This window comes from Scyliorhinus canicula, chromosome 5 (genome assembly GCF_902713615.1).
Source record: "Scyliorhinus canicula chromosome 5, sScyCan1.1, whole genome shotgun sequence".
In the NCBI taxonomy this organism is placed as follows: Eukaryota; Metazoa; Chordata; class Chondrichthyes; order Carcharhiniformes; family Scyliorhinidae; genus Scyliorhinus; species Scyliorhinus canicula.
This window is the reverse complement of record NC_052150.1, coordinates 57,481,104-57,503,079: the sequence shown is the minus strand read 5'-3', so window position 1 is coordinate 57,503,079 and position 21,976 is coordinate 57,481,104. Positions and strand designations below refer to the sequence as shown.

The 21,976-nt window shown below is 49.8% G+C and overlaps 1 protein-coding gene across 9 annotated transcripts in view; it reads right to left on the bottom strand.

The window, feature by feature from the left end:
* The window catches only part of phactr1 (phosphatase and actin regulator 1), a 707,078-nt gene that overhangs the window by 151,526 nt on the left and 533,576 nt on the right, over nucleotides 1–21,976 (bottom strand). For all 9 annotated transcript variants that reach the window (XM_038797119.1, XM_038797115.1, XM_038797116.1 and 6 more), the window contains 2 exons: nucleotides 12,915–13,135; nucleotides 3,445–3,601 (listed from right to left, as the gene is read on the bottom strand). In XM_038797119.1, coding sequence (XP_038653047.1) covers nucleotides 3,445–3,601; nucleotides 12,915–13,135 — 378 coding nt within the window. The remainder of the gene's footprint in view (nucleotides 1–3,444; nucleotides 3,602–12,914; nucleotides 13,136–21,976) is intronic.

Sequence of the window (21,976 nt, the reverse complement as noted above, 5' to 3'; positions counted from 1 at the left end):
GCCCAGTGAAGCAGTTGAGGCTACCTTGTTAAATGTTTTTTAGGCAAAGATAGATTGATTTTTGAACAGTAAAGGAATTAAGGGTTGTGTTGAGTGAGCTGAGTCCACAACAAGATCTTCCATGATCTTATTAAATGGCAGAGCAGGCTCCAGTGGCCTGATGGCCAACTCCTGCTCCTAGTTCTTATCTTTCCCCACACGAGCCTTGGGAAAAAAAACTATAGGTAGTCCCAATGATGTCATCAAAGTACAATCGGCAAATTTAAAGATGCAGCCCGCTGCTTCGTGTTGTTTGCCTGCTTGAAAGACCATGGGCTGCATGCTCCGCTTGCAGACGCCGAAATCGTGAAACGTGATTGGGCGGAGAATAATTTCCGATGGCAAAATCGGGGGAAGGCAGCGGTTTGATGCCAAATCAGGATGCTCCAGCACCCCGAAAATTGCATAAATGTGTCGTGGGATAAAAGTACAGTAGGCATATCATTAGCGGGCCTGACACCCTATGGTGGGCCGAGAATCCGGGGTGCCCCTCCCCCACAGGACTGGGGCAGTGCCCGGGCATCGACCAGCATTATAGCGGGCATCCTGCTGAGCACCCACTGTGGCCCCTGGTTCTACACAGTGGCACCGGCCATATGGGTGCGCCCACCCCCGCACCCCACCCCCCCGCCACAGTGCAAACCTCCGCCGCCGGCCCCAAACACCCCGCCCAACCGGTTGTAACCCACCGGGGGACCACCCAGGGCCACACCCAAGGCAACCCCCAGCGAGGACAGTGCCAACCAACGGTGCCCCTGGTAGCAGGGAGGGTGCCAGGACCGGGAGCATCGGCGGGGTCGGAAACTGACGGGTCGCGCACATGCGTGGGTGGGGCTGTCAACCAGGGCTGCCGTGTAGCCCATGGTACCTGGATGGGCACGAGAGTATGCGCCATGCTCACATGTTGGCCTTCCACCTCCTGCAGACAATGGCATCCGGACACCAACACGCGATGCTGGCCGCTGTGGTGATGGGCGCAGCCCTGCGAGATATCCTGCGGCCGCGTGAGCGGGCTGCCTGGAGAGGAGGGGGAAGCTACAGCAGAGGATCGGGCTGCAGAGGGGCAGGTGGAGGCAGCACAGGTTCAAGGGCCAGCCACCCAACAGGCCGAGGAGGAGGAGGAGGAGGTGCCAAGGAGGTGCCGCATGAGGCTCCGCGTGTACTGGCTGCTCCCCCCTTCAGTGCTCGGCCATCTGGGGGGCACCGACTCCATCTCCGGCATGTCCTGAAAGATACAAGATGATATGTATCATTAGACAGCGGACCGAGGCCGGTTGGCATGGAGGGGGGTGAAGGCGAGGGGGGGGTAAGGGTGAGGTGGGTGAGGGGTGGGGGTGAGAGGGATAAGGGTGAGGGAGGCGAGGGGTGTGGGCATCCAAAATGGCCACCCGCAAAGATCGATGAAAATTGGGCAACACAGAGATGCAGACAGGCTGCAGCTTGCAAATATACGAAGGCTGCAGGCCAGACTTTGCAAAAACTGACGCAGGGAAAAAGCCGTTGAAAGGCCATCCCGGATCAATAGCTCAAGGCAGAAACTAACAATTTGTGGCAGACTTGGTGGCGTCGGCTTCCTTAATTGGGTCATAGTAGACTGGGACCCGGCCCGCCATCGAGGTGTCCACCACCAATTGGTTGAGATCAATCAGGATGATCGGGCCTGATCGTCCCAGGACATCTGCCTGAGACCGCCCAAAAGCACGCAAAACCTGTATGGGATCAAAGGTGCTGCGCAGCTCACCACCCCGCTCACTCGACCACGGACGACAACAACGGTGATACCTTCACCAGCCAAGGAGGGGACCATCCACGTCATCCACAGAGGGACCAGAGCCGGGGATGCAGACCTCCAGCAACAGACATCCAGCACTGCCAGACAACGGATTCCAGATAAGGCCACATCTGCTCTGTACATGCCAGTCACCTGGATGTGAAGCTAGAGTCTTTCTTGCATGTGAGCTTAGAGTGCAACTTGTATGTGTGTTAACTCTATGTGTGTGTTTAATAAACTATTATCATTTTAAACAACTTGTGTGGTCATTTGTCCACCATATGCGGGTTAAAGACACACTGGTTCAGAAGGTACAGCAGGGGTGAGGGTCTGTATGGGCTGAGGGTGTGTGTGGGCTGAGGGGTATTCACATGTGTGTCACGGGGATCTGCGACTAAGCAGGGTTTCACTTGATCGCCCACCACCGACCTCCACCTTGGTGACCTCCCTTTCTTCCGGACCGCAGACCACGTCCAACACCCTCTGCTCGGGCATGGTGAGGTACACAGGTCTGGTGGTCCATCTCCGGTCATCTCCCGCACCCGACGGTTGTATGCGGCCTTCTTCTGTGGGGAGGGGCAAACACAAACAACGACACTGTTAGACGTTCAACACATGCAGTCCAGGAGTTGGGTAAATGATGGCATCAGTGGCCAGGGCACCCTGCCATGGTGATTGGCATGGGCGTTGGCATGTGGGGCAGGGTGGGGGTTCGGCCGTCCCCGAAGGGAGGGGGGGGAGAGCTACGGGTGTGTGTGGGACACATGTGTGCCAAATCACCCTGTCCACCCTGAGCAGGTCGTGTAGTTTCTTCCGGCACTGCTGGCCAGTCCGAACGACATTGCCCATGGCGCTGACCACCCCTGTCACCTGCGCCAAGGCACGGTGAACAGAGGTCTCTGGCGGCATTCCTCCCAGGCCGGGGTACAGAGTCATCCACCTCTCCTCCACGGCGTCCAGGAGGGTCTCCAGCTCAGCGTCCCTGAACCATGGCGCTGCTTTCTTCCCAGCCATCTTGTTAACTGTGACGGTGTGTGGGGGGATGGATCATTTAAGTGCAGCTGGGGTGTGGGAAGTTCATGTGAGCCAATCACGGACCCGGCTAATCCGTCTCCGTTTTGCATGGAACTAGTTGCGTTCCACATGGCGATGGTGCTAGCCCATTTAGGGTTGTTGAATCGGTGCAGCTGTTGCGCCGTTTCCACTGTTCCCACTCCAGCATCAGCACTTAGTCTCAAAATTGGAGAATACAGCACCATTTAAGATTGTAACTGTAGGTCGACAGTAGAATTTGAGAGGGTAAGTCATGCTGGCCATTTTAATTGCCCGCCTGTCTAGTTTTTGCTTTGTTGGAATTGTTAAAATTAGCTTTCAAATCTCTGATACTTACACAAACTCATTACCACTAAAGTATTGGTAGTTCTACAGCTATGCAATATTTTAGGCTGTAATTGCCATCGGAGTAGTGAGCTTTGCTAGTATCAAAATTCTGCAAAAGTTTGAGTAACAGTAGCTAACTAATACCAGCAGTAAGGCTTAAAAATATAAATTACATAAAACTAGGAGAGGCAAGGTTCATGTATTTACGAAATAAATGCATTCTAAATACAAGCTATGGACTTTTTATAACCAACCTTGTCAGCTTTGTTCCAATTTGTTGCCTCATTTCAAGTCTCTCCTCATCTGTCTGCATTGGAATGATGTTCTTCTCCTCCAGCTCCCGTTTTGATGGCCTGTTGCTCAATTTTATTGCCAAAGAGTCTTTCCTACAAACTTTTAATGCTAATGAACCTGAAAGAAATTAAAGGAAATGAAGTGGGATGTGGCAAGTTAAGCAAATCTAACAAAACTTGAGGCACAATAAGAATTTACTCATTATTATGGTTAGATAACCAACAACTTCGTCTTCAACTAGTTTCTTCACCTTTTTTTTCTACCAGTTTCTTCCCCTCATAAAGCAATTTTCTCCTTGTCGGACTATGGGCACCAGTTGCTCTCAAAACCTTATCTAAGTGGTTATAGCACAGTGGTTAGCACTGTTGCTTCACAGCACTAGGGTCCCAGGTTCGAATCCCGGTTTGGTTCACTGTCTGTGCAGCATCTGCACGTTCTCCCTGTGTCTGCGTGGGTTTCCTCTGGGTGCTCTGGTTTCCTCCCACAAGTTCTGAAAGACGTGCTTGTTAGGTGAATTGGACATTCTGAATTCTCCCTCTGTGTACCCGAACAGGCGCCAGAGTGTGGCGACTGGGGGATTTTCACAGTAACTTCATTGCGGTGTTAATGTAAGCCTACTTGTGATAATAATAAAGATTATTATTAGGATTATTATGTACCCGAACAGACGCCAGAGTGTGGCGACGAGGGGATTTTCACAGTAACTTCATTGCAGTGTTAATGTAGGCTTACTTGTGATAATAATAAAGATTATTAATGTGACTATTATGGACCCGACCAGATGCCAGAGTGTGGCGACTGGGGGCTTTTCACAGTAACTTCATTGCGGTGTTAATGTAGGCTTACTTGTGATAATAATAAAGATTATTAATGTGATTATTATGGACCCGACCAGATACCAGAGTGTGGCGACTTGGGGATTTTCACAGTAACTTTAGGCAGTGAGCCTACTTTGACAATAATAAAGATTATTATTATTACTACATGGGCAAGCCCAGACTGTCAGCAGTTTGCAGGAGGCTTCGTTGGCAAGCCTGATGATATCTTCATGTATTGGCTGTGCATTCACACTTCACCAGGTGATACAAAATGGGCATTCCAGGTTGGCCACCCGTCCCTAGCCATAGTCAGGAGGCCAATGACAATGGTTGCTTCAGCTGAGATCAAGTAACTCAGCACAATCATGGATGAATCTTGGGCGTTCTTACTTTATATGAAATATTCAGTGAAAAAAAAACAGTGAGAAACCAATAAGCCAACATTTATTTTTAAGGTGACATTTTCTGCAAGTTTTTTTGAAAATCACATATAAAAACAATTCGTAAAGCATCCTATCTTTATTAAAATATTTTTTAAAATTCTGAATAAAGATAACGATTGATCGAACAGAACTTGAATATTGCTGAAAAGAGATACATTTTATTGAAGCTTTCTATCTTGGACTCATCTGGACAAACACAAGTATACCAAATTTCAACTGATCATGACAATTTATACTACTGGAGAACAGGATGCTGATTGGTTGGCAAGTTGACCCTGATTGACTAGGAGTTGAATAATTAATACGCAGATGGTATTAATTACATCTAAACTCAGGCTATTAATGGATTTCAAGTTTTTCAAACATTCATTCGAAGGATGTGAGCTTCGCTGGCGAGGCCAACATTCACTGCCTTCCCAATTGCCCTTGAGCTGCCTTCTTGAACTGCTGCAATCCATATGCTGTCGGTACATCCACAGTGCTCTTAGGGATGGAGTTCCAGGAGTTTGACCCAGTGGCAGCGAAGGAACTACAATGTATTTGATTTTGATTTGATTTATTGTCACATGTACCGAAGTACAGCGAAAAGTATTTTTCTGCGGCCGAGGGAATGTACACAGTACGTACATAGTAGATGTGGCTCTAACAGTTGCACACAAAAGACTTAATATGGTACAAGAGAGGCTTTATTACAGTGAGATGCTATTCCTTCGGCTGCAGCTGGAGAATGGCATCGCAGGGAAACTTATGAATATTTATACTGTTCCCTGGGGGTGGAGCTAGCCGGCAGGGGTTACCGGATTACATGTAATACAGGTACTGTCATACATCCCCTAATGCAAGCACACACATATATAAAGTGGTAGAGATCACCACATTCACCCCCTGTAAAAAATGAGTCCGGCGGGGGTAACGCGAAACTATAATACATAAACGTGATCTATTTACAGAGGGGGGGGGGGGTGGAAAAGGAACCAAGAGTCCATCGGGCAACCCTGTGCCCGTCACAGGTTGAGTCAGACCGGCGGTCGGACGTTCCGTTGCGAGCGACGCAGCAGTGGTGGCAACATCTGCACAGGCGGTGTTGGCGACGACAGCGTAGGTGCTGGTGGTGTTGGTGCTGGCCAGTGGCGGGATGACTCCGGGAGCGAGCCAAAATCTTCCATGTCCTCTAGTGTGGGCAGGGGAACGAGGGATGGACCTGGTGGGGCTGAATTCGGGGGCGCCGGGGAAAAGGAGAGTGGCGCATGGGGGAGGGAGGAGTGTGGGCATGGGATCGGCACCCGAGGGAGCCAGGTTCCTGAGCAAGACTGTATCCTGGCTGCCGTCGGGGAACTCCACGTAGGCATACTGTGGGTTCGCGTGCAGCAGGCGTGCCTTGTCCACCAGAGGGTCTGCCTTGTGATGCCTGACATGCCTACGAAGAAGGACTGGCCCTAGAGCAGCGAGCCAAGTCGGGAGCAACTTAGACTTCCTAGGGAAAGCAAAAACACGTTCATGGGGTGTATTGTTAGTTGCGGTGCACAGCAGTGACCAAATGGAATGGAACGCGTCAGGGAGGACCTGCTGCCAGCGAGCGGCTGGGAGGTTCCTGGACCGTAGGGCCAGCTGGACGGCCCCCCCTACCGTCCCATTCTCCCTCTCTACCTGCCCGTTTCCCCGGGGGTTGTAGCTGGTCGTCCTGCCGGAGGCAATACCCCTGCTGAGCAGGAACTGACGCAGCTCATCACTCATGAACGAGGATCCCCTGTCACTGTGGATATAGTCGGGGAAACCGAAAAGAGAGAATATGGAATCAAGGGCCTATATGATGGTGGCAGACGTCATATCCGGACATGGGATGGCGAAGGGGAACCTAGATAATTCATCGATCACACTAAGGATATAGGTGTTGCGGTCGGTGGAGGGGAGGGGCCCTTTAAGGCGTTCAAAGGGGCGGGACGCTTTCACCAGGCGCGCGCGGTCTGACCGGTAGAAGTGCGGCTTGCACTCCGCACAGACCTGGCAGTCTCTGGTGACTGTCCGTACTTCCTCGACGGAGTAGGGCAGATTGCGGGCTTTGACCAGATGGTACAACCGAGTGACCCCCGGATGGCAAAGGCTCTCGTGCAAGGCACGGAGCTGGTTCACTTGTGCGCTGGCACATGTACCTCGGGAGAGGGCGTCTGGGGGTTCGTTGAGCTTGCTGGGGCGATACAAGATCTCGTAATTATAGGTGGAGAGCTCGATTCTCCACTGCAAGATTTTGTCGATTTTGATCTTGCCCCGCTGCGTGTTGTTAAACATGAAGGCTACCGACCGTTGGTCAGTGAGGAGCGTGAATCTCCTGCCGGCCAGGTAATGCCTCCAGTGTCGCACAGCTTCAACGATTGCCTGGGACTCCTTCTCAACAGAGGAGTGTCGGATTTCAGAGGCATGGAGGGTGCGGGAAAAGAATGCCACGGGTCTGCCTGCCTGGTTTAGAGTGGCGGCAAGGGCGACATCTGAAGCTTCGCTCTCTACTTGGAAGGGCAGTGTCTCGTCTACTGCATGCATCCCGGCCTTGGCTATGTCTGAGCGAATATGAGTGAAGGCCTGTTGTGCCTCGGCCGTGAGGCGGGCCTTGTCCACATATTGTGGGACCCACTGGGCGTAGTAAGAAAAGAGCCCCAGGCAGCGTTTGAGAGCCTTGGGGCAGTGGAAACTCCATGAGGGGACGCATGCAGTCGGGATTGGGCCCCAGTAGTCCGTTTTGGACTATGTAGCCGAGGATGGCTAAGCGGTCTGTGCGGAACACGCACTTCTCCTTGTTATAAGTGAGGTTGAGGAGAGATGCGGTGTGGAGAAATTTAGCAAGGTTGGCGTCATGGCCCTGTTGGTCGCGGCCGCAGATGGTGACATTGTCTAAGTATGGAAACGTGGCCTGCAGTCCGTACTGGTCAACCATTTGTCGCTGAAATACCGAGACCCCGTTAGTGACGCCGAAGGGAACCCAAAGAAATTGATACAGTCAACCGTCCACCTCGAAGGCAGTGTAGGGACGGTCCGATTTACGGATGGGGAACTGGTGGTAGGCGGATTTCAGGTCAATTGTCGAGAAGACCCGGTACTGTGCAATCTGGTTGACCATATCAGATATGCGAGGGAGGGGGTACGCATCGAGCTGCATGTACCGGTTGATGGTCTGGCTATAGTCCACGACCATCCTGTGTTTCTCCCCAGTTTTAACCACCACCACTTGGGCTCTCCAGGGGCTATTGCTGACCTCGATAATACCCTCCTGAAGCAGCCGCTGGACTTCGGACCTGATGAAGGTCTTGTCCTGGGTGCTGTACCGTCTGCTCCTGGTGGCAACGGGCTTGCAATCTGCAGTCAGATTGGCAAAGGGGGAGGGTCAACCTTGAGGGTCGTGAGACCGCAAACGGTGAGGAGAGATCCGGGTCCGCCGAATTTGAGGGTGAGGCTCTGGAGGTTACATTGGAAGTCCAGGCCCAGTAAAAGTGTCGCACAGAGGTTGGGGAGAACGTACAGGCGGAAACGGTTGAATTCAACCCCCTGTACGGTGAGTTTAACCAGACAGAAGCCCCGGATCGGGACAAAGTGGGATCCGGAGGCCAGGGAGATCCGCTAGTTGGCGGGATGGACCGTGAGGGAGCAGCGCCTTACCGTGTCCGGATGGATGAAACTGTCTGTGCTCCCGGAGTCGATGAGGCAGGAGGTTGCGTGGCCGTCGACAAGCACCGTCGTAGAAGCGGTGGCCAGGTTGCGAGGACGGGATTGGTCGAGCGTCATGTAGGCGAGTAGCGGGCGATCGACCGAAGAGTCCGATGGGTCCGTTGAGTAGCGGCTGCGACCCAGGTCCCGTGGTCCCGTTCCGAGGGAGGACAAAATGGCGGCGTTTGGAGTACCTGCGGGAAGAAGATGGCGGCGCCCATGCAGTGCACGTTGCGGGGGCGGGGCAAGATGGCGACGACCATGGGGTGCACGTTGCGGGGCGGGGCAAGATGGCGGCGACCATGGAACGCACATGGAGTCGGAGGGTGAAGATGGTGGCGCCCATGGTGCGCACATGGCGGGGGCGGCGAAAGATGGCGCCCACTGATCGCACGTGGTCCCGGGGGCAGCGGACGGCAGGGTCATTGCGCGATCGGCTGCGGCGAGGGGGGTAGTTCGGGCGCGATTGCGGCAACTGCGCGGGACTGACACACCGCAGCAAAGTAGCCTTTCTTGCCACAAGATTTGCAGGTCGCGGAGCGGGCCGGGCAGCGCTGGCGGGGATGCTTCTGCTGACCGCAGGAGTAGCAGCGGGGACCCCCAGGGTGCGTGGTGTGGTGAGCAGTGCAGGCACACTGCGCAGGAGCGGCCCCAGTCGGGGGGGGGGGGGGGGGGGGGGGTCGGTTGCAGGGTCCACGAGGGGTAGGATGGTTGGGCCGTGCGGCTGGCGGGGTAGGATTGCACATTACGGGAAGCGGCCGTCATTGAGAGCGCTAAGGTTTTTGTTGCTGCAAGATCGAGAACGCAAGATTCCAGCAGTCGTTGCCGGATGGGGCCCGATGCAATATCCATTACAAATGCATCCCGCATGAGTAGATTCGAATGTTCCATGGCCGAGACGGCCTGGCAGTCGCAGTCCCATACTAGACGGATAAGGGCCCGCCAGAAGTCCTCAATCGACTCACCTGGTTTTTGAACGCGAGTGGCGAGTACATGTCTCGCAAACAGAGTGTTCATTGACTGAGCGTAATTCTCTTTGAGCAGTTCCATGGCCTGGGCATAGGTAGGCGCATCCTGAATCAGCGAGAACACGCTGGAGCTCAGCCTTGAGTATAGGGAGTTGTACCTTCTGATCCTCCGATGGTGCAGGGTCTGCTGAGGAGATGTAGGCCTCGAAAACTGCCAGCCAGTGTGTGTGGCGACTGCGGATCCAGCTGCAGGCGATCAAGCTTGATTCTAATGTCCATGATGTTGGAAAATCTCACTGTAATAAACTGTGGCGCTAACAATTACACACAAAAGACTTGATACGGTACAAGAGAGGCATTATTACAGTGAGATGCTATTCCTTCAGCTGCAGCTGTAGAATGGCATCTCAGGGAAACTTATGAATATTTATACTGCTCCCTGTGGGAGGAGATAGCTGGCAGGGGCTTACCGGAAAACCTGTAATACAGGTACTGTCATACATCCCCTAATGCAAGCACACACATATATAAAGTGGTAGAGATCACCACAGTAGACAAGAAGAATAATCAACAGAGAACATTGACAATGGTACATCGACAAACAGTGATTGGTTAAAGTTTCCAATTCAGGATGGTGAATGGCTTGGAGGGAAGCTTCCAGGTGGGCAGCACGGTAGCATGGTGGTTAGCATAAATGCTTCACAGCTCCAGGGTCCCAGGTTCGATTCCCGGCTGGGTCACTGTCTGTGTGGAGTCTGCACGTCCTCCCCGTGTGTGCGTGGGTTTCCTCCGGGTGCTCCGGTTTCCTCCCACAGTCCAAAGATGTGCGGGTTAGGTGGATTGGCCATGCTAAATTGCCCGTAGTGTAAGGTTAATGGGGGGATTGTTGGGTTACGGGTATAGGGTGGATACGTGGGTTTGAGTAGGGTGATCATTGCTCGGCACAACATCGAGGGCCGAAGGGCCTGTTCTGTGCTGTACTGTTCTATGTTCTATGTTCTATGATGGTGTTCCCATGTATTTGCTATCCTTGTCCTTCCAGGCTCTAAGGAGCCTTGGTAAATTCCTGCAGTGCATCTTGTAGATAGTACACACTGCTGCTACTGTGCATCGGTGGTGGAGGGAGTAAATATTTGTGGAAGGGGTGGCTATCAAACGGACTACTTTTTCCTGGTAGTGTTGAGCTTCTTGAGTTTTGTTGGAGCTACATTCATCCACGCAAGTGGGCAATATTCTATCACACTCCTAATTTGTGTCTTGTAAATTGTAAACAGGCTTGGAGAGTCAGGAGTTGAGTTACTCGCTGCAGGATTCCTCGTCTGTGACTTGCTCTTGTATTCACAGTTATGGTTAGTCAATTTTTGGACAATAGTAAGCTCCAAGATGTTGATAGTGGGGGATTCAGTGATAGTAATGACTTAATTCTCTCTTACTTGGGATGGTCATTGCCTGGCACTTGTCAGTCCAAGCCTGGATATTGTCCAGGTCTTGCTGCATTTGGACATAGAATGCTTCTGAGGATCACGAATGGAGCTGAACATTGAGCCATGATCAGCGAACATCCCCACTCTAACCTTATGTTGGAAGGACGGTCATTGATGAAGCAGCTGAAGATGGTTGGGCCGAGGAAAATACACTTAGGAATTCCTGCAGTGTTGATTTGGGAATGAGATGACTAACCTCCAATAACCACAACCATCTTCCTTTATGCTCGGTAGTGGGCGTGATGTTATCTGAATCCTCTTCTTGGTACTGACATTTCCTGAAATATTTGTGTGTCAATCACTTAATTGGTGGCTGTAATATCTCTCGTTGCATCAGGGTGATTGTAACTGGTACGTGCCATTGCAACAATCCATAGGGATACTGCAGAAATGCCTCACCCCTGCTTTTTCCAAAAAACTTCAAATTGGAGTTATGTCAATGAACATTTCCGACTTGAAAGGAATTCCGTTTAATGATCAGATTGTCCTGTGCTTTGAACTGACTAAATACAAAGTTAAAATATAGACCAGCGCCAGCTATAAACCTTTGCTGCAAATATATTGCAAGATCGCATTACAAGGGAAAATGCAACCTTACAAATGGTTGATGATGTCTTGGAACAGTTTACCTGTACCCTGGAGCACCTTGCTGCAAATTTCCTAACTGTTCCTAGCCAATGTTCCTTGGATTGTGTCAACTCCGCATTGAAAATGAGGTTAATTGTCGACGTATCAAAGGCTTAATGAGAAGAAAGGGTTCCTGCAGCTATAAGGTGGTCCGCCAGCTGCGTGCTGTGAGTTTGCATTTTTCATGATGTTTCAGGACAGCTCAGCTTACAAGAATCTTGCCAATTACTGTGCCACACAGAAATACCCTTCTATTTGCACAGAAAACTACTACCGACCATCAACTGTCAACAGGTTTTGGATCTGGTGAAAAATGGTCTGCCTGTGGAAAGAAATGGAAGCCAAAAGTTCTCTAAAAACACAGAGCATCAGCCTAGGGATCATTGTGAATAGGTCACTTGGGTTGGAGGTGAGGGGACTCACCAGCCTTCAGTCAGCAGCAAGGATCCTCGAGGGGCAGCAGTGGACTTCAGGAACCCTCCAACTCACCAAAGGGATGGGGAAGCTGAAAGCACCTACAAGATCCAGAAGACTGTGAGATTTAAGGGGTCTGGAATGACAATCCTGCTGATTTATTAACTTCTTTATCCCAACGATTTGGAGACCACTTCTAGTGTTCCCATTAACACGAGCTGTGAGCACCTACTTCAGAACAGACCAAGCTTAGAGTCTTGGAACTGCCAGATTGTAAAGCTTAGAAATCACATGGACAATCCACCTACTGATTGGCAAACCAGTAAAGAATGTTAATTTGAAATGCATTAATTTTGGGCCTCCCCTATCATTTGGGGACCTCCATCCATGGCACGATATGTTTCATGGTAAATTGGTCCCTGTCTGCAGTATAAATTATTCTGATTGTTTGAAATTTGGCATCCTTGCGGGCAGCACGATAGCACAAGTGGTTAGCACTGTGGCTTCACAGCGCCAGGGTCCCAGTTCGATTCCCCGCTAGGTCGCTGTTGGTGCGGAGTCTGCACGTTCTCCCTGTGTCTGTGTGGGTTTCCTCTGGGTGCTCCGGTTTCCTCCCACGATCCAAAGACATGCAGTTAGGTGGATTGGCCATGCTAAATTACCCTTAATGTCCAAAAAAAAAGGTTAGGAGGGGTTTTGGGTTAGGGGATAGGGTGGAAGTGAGGGCTTAAGTGGGTGGTGCAGACTACTCGATGGGCCGAATGGCTTCCTTCTACCCTGTATGTTCTATGTTCTATGTTGTGTTTGCCTGAGGAGTGCAATACAGAAAGCTTTGGCAACATGTCTATCTTTTCAGTAAAATTATTGATAACGGATCATGCAATCCGCAAGCCTCAAAGACACATAGATTGAGACCATCAATTCTGATTTTCTCTAGTGTTTTCAAATTCAGGCATTAATATCTTAATATTACTTGTTCATACTTGTGAAAAAACTATCTTCATCATCATCATCATCATCATTATCACCATCATCCTCCTCATCCTCTTCCCCATTCATACTGAAAGTATCCTCATAATCTGATTCACTAGGCACATTTTCTTTGTCATCATCGTACTCAACCACTACCGTTGGCACCTGCCGAATGTTGGGTGTATTGCTTTTTTCTGCTTTTGTTCCACTTTCTCCAGTATGCAGTCCTGAACTATCAAAAAACAATCAAAGAGAAAAAAGTAGTGTTAGACCAGGGGTGGGCAAACTTTTCCGTGCAAGGGCCACATTCAGAAATTCACAATTCACAAAGGGCCGCATAGTATATTAAGTAAAATAATTACTTCACCCGGTTATGATTCTGGGCGCCTCATATAGAACATAGAACAGCACAGAACAGGCCCTTCAGCCCTCGACGTTGTGTCGAGCAATGATCACCCTACTCAAGTCAACGTATCCACCCTATACCAGTAAGTAACCCAACAGCCCCCCCCATTAACTTTAAAAAAAAAATTTAAAAAAAAAATATATATTTTTTTTAATGACTTGGTGGGCCGCAGAAATACCTTTGGCGGGCCGCATGCGGCCCGCGGGGCGTAGTTTGCCCACCCCTGTGTTAGACAAAGCGAGAATCTCCCTCAATTCTATTCAGTGAAATTGTCTCAATGCAAAATCGAGTTGCAAAGGACACGATTCGCTCTACCATTATTTGTACATGCAGATCTGAAAAACAGCACTTAAAAGCAGAAAAATTGTGTTAAATGTATATGGACCACCCTTCAGTGTACTGTGTACAATTCTGCCCTTCATATTGTAAAAAGGAACCAGAAGTACTTAAAATGCAAAATAAAAACGTGGATGACATAGAACTTAGATGGTATGGGAAGACTTAACAGGTTGGGAATTTTTTTCTCCAAAGGAAGGAATACTGAGAGCAATCTAGTATTTAAAATTCTAAAGGATTCGATAGGACAGATGTAGAGAAGATGGGCCTGATTTTCCGATCCCCTAGCCGCATGCTTCTTGGCGGCACGCCGTTCGCTGGCAGTGGGATTCTTCTTCCTGCTGCTTGTCAATGGGATTCCCAATTGAAACCACCCCACATCGCTGCGAACCCTGCTGGTGGGAGTTCATTGTCAGCGGCAAAAGTGAATGCCGACAGAGAATTCTGACCGACATTTCCACTTGAGGGAGTCCAAAACCATGTCTATAAACATGGGATTGTTAGGATTACCCTTAAAAGTAAATGTTGTGAAATCCTCTTTTAACATTTGAGACACATCCTGTGAATGCTACTCTTTGCTCCATTTGAGAGTCATTACAGCACAGAAGGATGCCATTCAGCTCATTGAGTCCATTGACTGTAGACAAATCCAGGCTATCCCTGTAGCCTTAAAGTGCACATCCATGTTCCTTTTTAAGTCATTGATTGTCTCTGCTTCCACCATCCTCGTAGGCAGTGAGTTGCAAATCTTCCCCCAATCTCCTTTACTCATAGAACAACCAAGCTTCTTCAACCTAACCTTGAAGCTAAAATCTTTCATCGTTGGTAAATCTCCTCTGCGTCTTCTCAAAGACATTCACATTTTTCCTAAAGTGTGGTGACCAGAACTGGACACAATGCTCTAAATGTGGTCTAACAAGAGCTTTATAAAGGTTCAGGATCACTGACCATCTTTTGTACTCAATGCCTACTCTCTCCATATAAAGAACAAAGAACAAGAAAATGTACAGCACATGAACAGGCCCTTCAGCCGCCCAAACCTTCCCTCGCACATCTCCTCTAAACTTTGCCACTTGCACCTTAAACTTATGTCCCCTAGTAATTGACCCCTCTATCCTGGGAAAAAGCTTCTGACTATCCACTCTCTCCATGCCCTCATCATTTTATAGACTTCCATTAGGTTGCTCCTCAACCTCCGTATTTACAGTGAGAACAAACCGTGTTTATCCAACCTTTCCTCATAGCTAATGCCCTCCATACCAGGCAACATCCTGGTAAACCTCTTCTGTACCCTCTCCAAAGCCTCCACAATCCTCCTGGTGGCGTGTTGACCAGAATTGAACACTATATTCCAAGTGCATGTCCTCTCACCGTCAAAGGTCTGTGCACGGGAGCCCTCTGTTCCTGCAAATGCTTTAAAACAGTGCTTTAAGTATGTAGTTTCATAAGGCTTTTCATAAGGTCATTACGGGCAGCACGGTAGCACAAGTGGCTAGCACTGTGACTTCACAGCACCAGGGTCCCAGGTTCGATTCCCTGCTGGGTCACTGTCTGTGCGGATCCTGCATGTTCTCCCCCGTGTCTGCGTGGGTTTCCTCCGGGTGCTCTGGTTTCCTCCAACGTGCAGGTTAGGTAGATTGGCCATGATAAATTGCCCTGAGTGACCAAAAAGGTTAGGAGGGGTTATTGGGTTATGGGGATAGGGTGGAAGTGATAGCTTAAGTGGGTCGGTGCAGAGTCAATGGGCCGAATGGCCTCCTTCTGCACTGTATGTTCAATGTTCTATGTTCTATGTCCCATACAGGAGGTTAGTAAATAAAAATGGAGAGCATGAGATTTGGGAAATATACTCGTATGGATTGAGGTGGAATGACAATGATTAATGCGCAGGTTGCAGGGATAGGGCGGAGGAGTGGGCCGAGGTAGGGTGCTCTTTCTGAGGGTCAGTGCAGACTCGATCGGCGAAAAGTTCACCTCCTGCACTGTAGGAATTCTATTCTGTGGGGAATTGGTTAACAGACAGAAAAAAGAGCGTTGGAATGAACAAATGGCTCCATCGCGGACGCCACCAGGATGGCAGGCTGTAATCAGAGGGATACCTCAAGGATCAGTGCTGGGTTGCAGCTGTTCACTATGACTTGGATGTGGGGACCAATTGTATTATTTCCAACTTTGCTGATGATATTAAACTGGATGGGAATGTAAGTTGAGAGGAGGATGCAAGGAAACAGCAAGAGGACTTGGACAAGATAAGTGAATGGGTTAGAACATGGCAGATAGAATATAATGTGAATATATGTGAAGTTATTCACATTGGTAGAAAAACGGAAAGGAAGAATATTTCTTGAGTTTGGGAAATGCCAGTGTCCAAGGAGACCTGGGTGTCCATGTTCATGAGTCACTAGCATGCAGGTGCAGCAAGCAATTAGGAAGGCAAATAGTATGTTGGTCTTCATTGCAAGGGAATTTGAATACAGGAGCAAAGAAGTCAGGCTGCAGTTGCATAGACTTGGTGAGACCTTAACTGAATGTACAGGGGGCGATTCTCTCATGCCGCGCCATCCGGGAGAATCGATGGTCACGCCATTTTTTCACTCGACGCCGGTCCGACGCCGTTCCGCCATTTGCCCAACCGGCGGGAACGGCTTCATCGAGGTCAACCTGTGAGAGGGCAACCCTGTCATGGGCCATGGATGACGCGTGTGCATTAAGCCCCAAGTCCTGAAGAACCTGACCCATGGCCAAAACTGTTTTCCCCATTGCCTCCGTCGCGGACGCCACCTTTGCGGTGTCACTCTGGGTTGCAGCCATGACCCGCACCATTCCCTGCTCGTGGAAGCAGATGGACTCCTCCAGCTGCATCTGCAGTTGCAGGAAGACAGCCGTCATCCTGTCATCTGGTCCCTGGGGTGGCGATTGCATCAGGTCTGTGGGTGGGCCTGGAATGGTCAGGAAACCGAGAGCCATCTGGGCAGCAGCTGGATGTTGGGCCTGGCCTGCCATCCGACCATCCAGTCCTCGGCTGCTCCTACCTCCAACTGCTGTACCGGTTCAGCTGTGTGGTGCGCCCCAGTCTGTGAACCAGAAGCCTCGTCATTAACTTGCCCAATCGGGGTGAGTGTATCTGCGATGTTGGAGGATGTGGGTCACAGCAGTGCCACGGCCACTAGGTCCTCGTCTGTCCCCTGCTCTGTCTCCTGTGTGGAACCGTGGTCCGGTGTTTTGGGACCATGGCCGATGCCAGGTGCTGTGCCCCGTGCCTCGCATTCCGCAACGTCCTCTGTGCGTCACTGTCCGGGCTCGCTGTCCCCTCCTCGTCCGTCACACTGTCATAAGAGTCATTATCGTCTGTCCTAACGTCTCTGTCTGTCCTCTGTGCGTCAGGCCTCGATGTCCCGGCCTCAGAGGATGGCTCTCCTGACTGTGGTCCTTCCCGTCTGTCCTGTTCGACACTGTGGCTGGAAGAGGTTGGGGCTGTACGGCGGCATGGTCAACGGGTAGTTCCACGGCGGTGCTCGTGTGGCCCTGCATAACATATGAAGGCAGGTTTCGTTAGTCGTGCGTGGTCGTATGTGAGGGATTGGGGGAAGGCGGTGTAAGGGTGTGGACTGTGGGGGGGTGGTGCAGTGTCAGGCAGTGTCGTGTGACGGTGTGGACCTTGGGGGTGGTGCAGTTACAGGCGGTGGGATGTGAGGGGGTGGTGGGGGCACTGATGGGATTACAGACTGCATGCGTACAGTGGATTCTCACTAGGAGCTTCGCCTCCGACCTGGCACGGCGCTACCTCCCGGCTGGTGGCTCCACCAGCAAGGTGCAGTGCCCTTTGCTCATAGATGGTCAGGGGGTACAGCCGAGGAGGTTCCCCTATGGTTCTTGCACGCTCCTTGTAATTGTGAGCTGTCTTGCCATGAACGCAACATAAAACATAATCACAAGGTGGGGACACTACGACCCACGCCACTGTACCTGCCCACTGGGAGGGGTTCCACATGTGTGCCAGGTGCAACATGGGGCCGCAGCCCCCCTCCCCACCATAGGCAAGGGGGGGGCGTTGCCGGGGGGGGGGGGGGGGGGGGGGGGGGGGGGGAAGTGTCAGGGTACTTACCCTTGCTGCCCTCGTGTGGTCGAGCAGCTTCTTCCTGCACTGTTCTCCCGTGCGGGGGATGTGCCCCACAGCGCTGACTGCAGCCCCCACCTCTCACCATCCACGTCTCACGGTACAGCTTGGCTGTCGGTGTCCACGACGGGGGTAGAGGATGGCCTTGCGCTCCTCCACTGCCTCCAAAAGTGCCTCCAGGTCGCTGTCCCGGAAGCGGGGTGCGGCACGATTAGCCTCTTCCATGTCGGGCCCTGGTGTGTCTGTTTGCCTCGCGCACTTCCTTATACGTAGCGTGGCATCATCGTGGCACCGCGTGATGACGCTGCTGTTCCTGTGCACCGCCCACCGCATTTCTCGTGGCGCCACTGCTGGCCCCTTCTCAGTCAGTAAATTGGTTGTGGCGGGGGCCCATTCGCGCCGTCGTGAAACGCGACAGTGTTCACGACGGCGCGGGCACTTAGTCCGTGGTTCGGAGCATCTCCCCCAGAGTTTACAGTTTTGGTCCCCTAATCGAGAACAAAAGAGAAAAGAACAGTGCGGCACAGGAACAGGCCCTTCGGCCCTCCAAGCCTGCGCCGATCGCGTGTCTTATCTAGACCAAACACCAGTATCCTTCTATACCCAGTCTGTTCATGTGTCTATCCAGATAAGTCTTAAAGGTCGCTAACATATCTACCTCAACCACCTCACTTGGCAGTGCATTCCAGGCCATCAGCACCCTCTGTGTAAAAGAATTACGCCACACATCTCCACTGAACCTATCCCTTATCACCTTGAACTTGTGGCCCCTTGTAATTGTCATTTCCGCCCTGGAAAAAAGCCTCCAACTGTTCACCCTATCTATACTCGTCAGAATTTTGTTAACTCCTGTCAGGTTGCACCTCATCCTCCGTCTTTCTAGGGAGAACAATCCAGGTTTATACAATCGCTCCTCATAGCTAATACCAGGTAACATCCCGGTAACCTTTTCTGTACTCTCTCCAAAGCCTCCATGTCCTTCTGGTAGTGCGGTGACCAGAATTGGACACAGTATTCCAAATGTGGCCGAACCAACATTCTATATAACTGTGACATAATTTTCAAGCATTTTTACTCGATACCCCGTCCTACCAAGGCAAGCTGACCAAATGCTTTCTTCACCACCATTTCCACCTGTGCTGCCACTTTTAAGGATCTGTGGATCTGCACACCCAGATCTCTCTGTGTGTCTCTGTGTCTAATGGTTCTGCCATTTATTTTATAGCTCCCACCTGAATTGGATCTACCAAAACGCATTTGGCCAGGTTAACTTCCATCTGCCATTTCGCCGCCCAAATTTGCAGTCTTTCTATATCCTGCTGCATTCTCTGACAATCTTCATCACTATCCGCAACTTGTGCAACCTTAGTATCATCCGTAAACTTGCTAATCAGACAAGCTACATTTTCTTCCATGTCATTTATATATATTACAAACAGCAGAGGTCCCAGCACTGATCCCTGCTAGTTACAGACCTCCATTTCGAAAAACATCGTTCCACTGCTACCCTCTGTCTTCTATGGCCAAGCCAGTTTTGAATCCATCTAGTTAGTTCATGTCTGACCCCAAGTGAGTTAATCTTTTGTACCAGCCTGCCATGAAGGACCTTGTAAAATGATTTACTAAAGTCCATGGAGACAACATCCACAGCCCTTCCTTCGTCAATCATTTTTGTCACCTCAAAAAACTCAATTAAATTAGTGATACATGACCTCCCTCGTACAAAACCATGCTGTCTGTCGCCAATAAGACCATTCAATTCCAAATGTGCATTTATCCTAGCTCTGAGAATCTTTTCCAACAATTTCATTATCACTGACGTCAAGCTCACTGGCCTATAGTTACCCTGGTTATCCTGGCTACCATTCTTAAATAACGGGACAACATTGGCTATTCTCCAATCCTCTTGGATCTCACCTGTGGCCAACGAGGAAACAAAGATTTCTGCTAGAGGCCCAGCAATTTCATCTCTTGTTTACCTCAGAAATCTGGAATAGATGCCATCTGGCCCTGGGGATTTGTCTGCCTTAATGCCTTTTAGCACACCTAACACTTCCTCCTTGTAATTAGAGTATTCGATAGTATTAGACAAATACAGCACAGAACAGGCCCTTCGGCCCACGATGTTGTGCCGAACTTTTATCCTAGGTTAATCATAGAATTTTGGACACGAAGGGCAATTTATCATGGACAATTCACCCAACCTGGACATCTTTGGACTGTGGGAGGAAACCGGAGTACCCGGAGGAAACCCACGCACACACAGGGAAGATGTGCAGACTCCACACAGACAGTGACCCAAGTCAAAATCGAACCTGGGACCCTGGAGCTGTGAAGCAATTGTGCCATCCACAATGCTACCGTGCTGCCCTTAAGAAAAAATTAATCCACACTCCGTTATTCAACACTAATCCAGTAATAACAACCTGTTCTAAAGTGTTTACATATCCCTCTGAGATATCCAAGGAGTGATACACCTGTCGTACAGGGAGTGGAACAGAGTTTCACCAGATTAATCTCTGGGATGGCAGAATTGTCTTATGAAGGGAGATACATAGAAACATTGTCATGTGAGAGTACCTTTAAGAATTAGATGTTTAAGAAATGTACCTTTAAGAAATCAGGCGGATCTTTTAATGAAGTGATGTCACGGGGGGGGGGGGGGGGGGGCGGGGGGTAGCTGAGCTCACTTCTGCTTTTGGGCGTTTTAGTTTCAGTTTGAAGAAAGCTTGGGTATGGCTGTGAGCTGCATTGCTGGTGATCTTACATAGAACGTAGAACATAGAACAGTACAGCACAGAATAGGCCCTTTGGCCCTCAATGTTGTGCCGAGCCATGATCACCCTACTCAAACCCATGTATCCACCCTATACCCGTAACCCAACAACCCCCCCTTAACCTTACTTTTATTAGGACGCTACGGGCAATTTAGCATGGCCAATCCACCTAACCCGCACATCTTTGGACTGTGGGAGGAAACCGGAGCACCCGGAGGAAACCCACGCACACAGGGGGAGGACGTGCAGACTCCACACAGACAGTGACCCAGCCGGGAATCGAACCTGGGACCCTGGAGCTGTGAAGCATTTATCTCTGCCGTGATGGACTATCTCTTAATCCTTTGGTGAAATTGGAATTGTAAAACGGTCTCAGTATTGAATATAAATCCAATGTGCTTCTGTTTGAAGGATTTGTTAAGTCTTTTGGATGTGGAAAGGAACAGTTTGCAGGATTAGGTAGTGTTGTATTATTTTCAGGGTTATCTTTGAAGTAAGGGGTGTTAAGAGATCCAATGTTAATTTAAAAGGTTAATTTGAGTTCATGGAATAAACATTGTTTTTTTTAAAAAACTATGTGTACATTATTGTAATACTTCAACTGGAGAACAAGCCGTGTGCTTCAAAAGCAACAATCCATTAAAGGTGGGGGTTGGTTGAACTCCATGATACATTTTGGGGTTCTGAAAACACCTCTCCCATAACAATTGGGGGCGCATCCGGGATAAAAGTCGATCTATTGGATTGGCTTTTGTGAACTTAAAGACAGTGAAGGATTGTTGCTTTTCAGGTATGGTATTTTAGTTTAAATGGGGAGAGTGTTGTGAACAATGGCTCTTTCAGAGGCTCAGAAGTTTTTGGAGGTGGACATGGTAACATGTGATACCTTACTGACAGAGACTAAAAACAGACTGTTAGGTTTGGCAAAAGCATTGCAGTTAACACAGCGGAGCAAAATACGAAAAGATGAGGTACATAAACGCAGTATCTGTGCATTTACGTTTGCCTGTGATACATTCTGACTCATTAGATATGACAAAAGTCCAGTTGCAGATGAAGCAATTTGAACATGAAAAAGAATTAAAGCAAGTTGAACATGAAAAAGAATTAAAGCGGCTTGAATATGCAATGAAAGAAACAGAAAGAGATAGAGATAGAGAGGAAAAAGAAAAGGAGAAGAAAGAAACAAAGAAAGAGATAGAGAGGAAAGGGAAACAGAGAGAGTGTTTGAGCTTCGGAAAATGGCTCTGAAACATGGATATCAGTTAAAATTGGCAGACGTAAAGGGACACGTACAGTTGGAGGAGATGGATGAGGATAATGAGACAGAGCGTCATAGTCGAAGACGCGGTGGGGATCTATTTAAATATGTCCAAGCATTGCCAAGGTTTGACGAGAAGGAGGTAGAAGCCTTTTTCATCTCACTTGAGAAGGTAG